The 4,767-nt window shown below is 41.3% G+C and overlaps 1 protein-coding gene across 3 annotated transcripts; it reads left to right on the forward strand.

Annotated features, from left to right (window-relative positions):
• Window positions 1-592: 592 nt before the first annotated feature.
• LOC306920414 (ubiquitin-conjugating enzyme E2 K-like) lies at window positions 593-1,195 on the forward strand (the record flags this gene model as incomplete). 3 transcript variants are annotated; one of them, XM_079497164.1, is made up of 2 exons in its annotated part: window positions 593-808; window positions 992-1,195. In XM_079497164.1, 2 exons carry the CDS (start codon window positions 593-595, stop codon window positions 1,193-1,195), a joined length of 420 nt encoding a protein of 139 aa, XP_079353290.1. The 3 variants fall into 3 exon arrangements, with proteins under 3 accessions (XP_079353290.1, XP_079353289.1, XP_079353288.1); XM_079497163.1 differs by having other exon boundaries at window positions 593-655; window positions 809-1,195; XM_079497162.1 differs by having other exon boundaries at window positions 593-1,195.
• Between the last annotated feature and the right edge of the window lie 3,572 nt (window positions 1,196-4,767).

Here is a 4,767-nt window from a genome sequence, read left to right on the forward strand (position 1 = left end):
GTTGCGCAAAGCAGAGCACGCTAGTACTGCTACTAACTAATGTCTATTACAACTGCTGTTCTAAATCCTTAGACCTTCCTTTAGTTATTAAGCTTATACCATTACCAACCTTGAAACGTACCGTAGTTACGTCACCACCAACAGCCAATAAGGGACCACCATTCTTACCCCAACATACATACCTTAGTTACGTATGTCATCAAGAATGGTGGTCCCTTATTGGCCGGGGCCCGGTGGACAACACCGACATACCCAGCCGATTGCAGTACTTGCGTGCTCTGCTTGCGCAAGTAAGTGTCTATGATTATAGGGTTATGCATGATGTCATGGATACGTACAGAGATTTTGTGAATTTAATTCATAGATAGATTTCATGACATCTTTGTCATCATGACATCATCACACAAGTATTTAAGGTGCAAAGTTTCACTAGAGGAGTACATTGTCTAGTTCTTCCAGAGAGTTGTCTTGCAGATGGAAATTGTAGGAGTGCTGATACGTTGATACCCTGGAGAAAAGCAGCAGCTGAGATCCACCACAAACACATTGTAACAGCAAGGTAGAAGTCAATTTTGGTACAGGAGAATTGGCCATGGCTAATATTGTGGTTCAGAGACTCAAGCGGGAGATCAAAGACATTCATAAGAAAGAAGAGACAAGTAAGAACCAGATCAAGTTAGATTTAGTGGATGAAAATTTCACCGAGCTGAGAGGGGAGATTGCAGGCCCACCAGACACACCATATGAAGGTGGTCAGTACCAGCTTGAAATAAAAATCCCCAGCACCTATCCATTTAACCCACCAAAGGTGCGGTTCATAACTAAGATATGGCACCCAAACATCAGCTCCGTGACTGGAGCAATATGTCTGGACATTTTAAAGAACCAGTGGACAGCTGCCATGTCTCTGAGGACAGTGTTGTTATCTCTACAAGCTCTGCTTGCTGCAGCCGAACCAGATGACCCACAGGATGCAGTCGTAGCAAGCCAGTACAAGCAGAACCCAGAGATGTTCTATCAGACGGCAAGGCTGTGGTCTCACGTGTACGCAGACTCTCCTGTTTCCAATACAGACTACGTGCAGAAAATAGACAAACTCTGTGCTATGGGCTTTGAAAAGAATAAAGTAATAGTGGCTTTGTCTTCAAAATCCTGGGATGTGAAAACAGCCACAAACATGCTCCTCGGAAACTGAGTCCCAGCCAGGCTTTTGACTATCCCCAAAACCTTCATCACCAGCATCAACTCCATTCGGTTGCCATTTTTCCATTGCCTTATATTACATTCAAACTAAGCCTTTTTGACCACAATTGCCAAATTACTGCATACTCTTGCCACTGCGTGTGCCCATTATAAATGATATTGCCTACATGGGGCGGCAGTGCTCAGGGGTAGAGTGACCAGATGGGAACCGTAAGGTCCTAGTTCAAACCCGGGCTCCCCCAGAGTTAGTGTCGAAGTGTCCTTGAGCAAGACTCTCAACCCCTAATTGCTCCCCATGTGCAGGTTGGTGCCTTGCATGGTTTCCTCTGGCATCGGTGTGTGAATGGGTGAATGTAATGCACAATCTCTGTAAAGCGACTTGGATAAAGACGCTATATAAATGCACCATTTACCATTTTACCATTAATTAATTAATTGTCTCACCATTATCTTTCAACAACTAAATTCAAGTACCCCCTCCCCAAAAAGAAAAACAAAGGAAAAAAGTAAAACAATCAGAAATCAGCAATTTCTTAAGATTATGCCTTTATTTTTCCCTCTTGGCACACGTTTTATTTTATTTTATTTGCAGAACCATCTGGAAGGAAACCGAAGAGAAACTTCATTGACAATGAATGGTCAGTTTTGAGTGTTTGTGTAAACGTAAACATTGCGTGAAGACAAATGTGAGGACGCAAATTGTGATTGGCCGGAATGAGATGATGTATAATGTATGATGATAAGAGCGCCCCTCACTTCACATGTGTTATTTTTTGAGTGGTGTAAACCACTCCTACGACTGGCTTTGTTAGTTTACATGTCTGTCTGTCTGTGCCAAAAAAATGAGCATGGTTGCTACGGTCACCGAGTTCACCCGGGTGTGATTTCATTATGTCAGACATTACGTCAGACCACAGCTGATCAGTCTATATAAGACCTTACACCACTCAGTTCACACGGGTGTGATTTTTGAGTGGTGTGGCTAGTGTCTTTCAGAGCCAGGCCAGGCAGCCTATAAGAGGAAGTGAATGGTGGGGACGTGAGACAGAAAGCTCAAATATGGAGTATGTCATAGATATGTCATAGACGACTGACATCATAGACTTCACCTGAAGTCCGAGATCCAAATGAATCCTTATTCACTAATAATTACTATTGTGCCCAGTCCTTTTTAGGGTCTAATCTGTGCAACGACATACAAAACATACTATATAGCCTGGAGAAACAAGTCCACTAGGATTTCTTTTTTGAGAGGCTCTATCTAGCCCCTCCTACATACAGCTTTTGACCCCACACGTCTCAATATTTGCCATTGACAATGAAGGGAGAAATTAGGTCAAAGTGTCCGCCAAATCTTGTCCCCACACGTCTCAATATTTGCCACTGACAGTGAAAGGAGAAATTGCGTCAAATTCCAAATATGATGTAAATTTGTGGCAACAGGCAACATGCATTCTGATTGGCCAGTATGAGGTGATGCGTGATGTACGATGATAAGAGCGCCCCTCACTTCGCACGGGTGTGATTTTTTTTTTTTTTTTTTTTACATCCTTTTAGACCAAGGGCTCCATTTTCGTCACCGCTAAACCCCTTATCCCTAAACTTCATTGCCTATTTTTGAGTGGTGTAAAGTTTACACCACTCAAAAATAGGCAGTTGTTGGAGTGGTCCGTGTCTGTTCGTACCAAAAAAAATCACACTCGTGTGAACTGAGTGGTGTAAGGTCTTATATAGCCTGTCTGACGTAATGAAATCATGTCTGACGTAATGAAATCACACCCGGGTGAACAGGGTGAACATAGCAACCATGCTCATTTTTCTGCACAAACAAAGCCAAATCATGTCTGACGTAATGAAATCACACCCGGGTGAACAGGGTGAACATAGCAACCATGCTCATTTTTTCTGCACAAAAAAGCCAGTTGTAGGAGTGGTTTACACCACTCAAAAAATGAGCATGGTTGCTATGGTCACCCAGTTCACACGGGTGTGATTTCATTACGTCAGACATTATGTCAGACCACAGCTGATCAGTCTATATAAGACCTTACACCACTCAGTTCACACAGGTGTGATTTTTACTATTTTGCAAAACATTTTTGAATCGTTAAAATGGTCAGTCTACAAGCTCACAACGTGTCAATGTAGATTGGCTAGTTGAACTATTCAAAAATGTTCTTCAAAATAGTAAAAAAAGGCAAAGAAGTTTAGGGATAAGGGGTTTAGCGGGGACGAAAATGGAGCCCCAAGTGTACGTATTACTGCACTCGTGCTGTTTGCATTTCTGTCTAATAAAGTATTCAATCTGAATTTGCACATACACAGAAGGTGTCCTGAATTTAAAAGTATACATTAAATAAAGGTCATACAATAAATTTAATTAAAGTTATACAATAAATAAAATATATTAACTATTTGTAGTAGGCCTATATTAGATATTTGTATCGTTTTGTGGGGCACATAACTCCTGCCTCGCTATACATGACGTATTGGAAGGAAAAAATAGATTTTGTAACGAAAAGGCCTTGTGCACTCCTACAAGGACAGGTGCGTCGGAGCCGGCAACCAAATGCGAATCATGAGAAGAAAATGGCTAATGGCTAGCCATTACCGGTTTCTTGTTGTAAACCAGATACCTGATGAAGGTCGTTTAGACCGAAACGTTGTCATCTAATAAAACTACTGCTCTATAAGTGAAAGACAGTGTGCGGGACCCTTTTCTCCTCAAGGACAAAAGAGACAAAATAAAAGTTCCGAATAGCCAATATCCTGGCCCTGATTAGAAGAACCTGCCCATCCTTCTAGGACCTGAAATATCCCCTTTCTAAAGTCAACAACATACTATCTGCTGCACCTCTAACATTTCTTGTCTTTGTACAGTTGGAGGCCATCGATATTGTCCTTTTCTTTTTGCTGAGGTTTGTGTGATCTGCGCAAAAGGACAGTTAACCCATTTTGGGCGGGAACCCCTTTTGGTGTTTTAAACATTGTTATAATTTAGCTATTGAAAAATAGCAGATCTACAAGCTCATAGCGCGCTACGAGCTTGTAGGTCTGCTATTTTTGAAAATTGTGAAAATATTTATTTCAGAAAACTGGAGGATTTAGAAGGATTTAAAAAAAATTGAGGTCAGGCCTAAATGGGTCAAATGATAAGGGACAATATCGGTGGCACCCAACTGTACGTCTTTGCACTTTATAGTATGTTACCTTTTAATAGGTTTTCCTGGCCAAGGTGCATAGTGATATAACTACTGGCACCGTTCCTAGGAGAAAACGAAAGGCCTTTCCAGTTCTATTGCAGTCACCTTGATGCCAATGAAACCAGTATGTGTACTGTACAGCTTTGTGGAATAATAAAAACAGTGAAACCACACCTCATAGATAAAAACATATTAATAGTGTATTAAAAACGCTGCCTATAATATCGGACCAAAGGCACAGAGACACTTTCAACCCCCGAAAAAGAAGAAACAGCATAACGCTGTCACAAGCAACAACTTTAGACTTTATCTGTTAACTTCTAACGTGTGGTTTAACCATTACCATACTGATGATCATAGG

This window comes from Electrona antarctica (genome assembly GCF_951216825.1).
Source record: "Electrona antarctica genome assembly, chromosome: 3".
Lineage (NCBI taxonomy): Eukaryota > Metazoa > Chordata > Actinopteri > Myctophiformes > Myctophidae > Electrona > Electrona antarctica.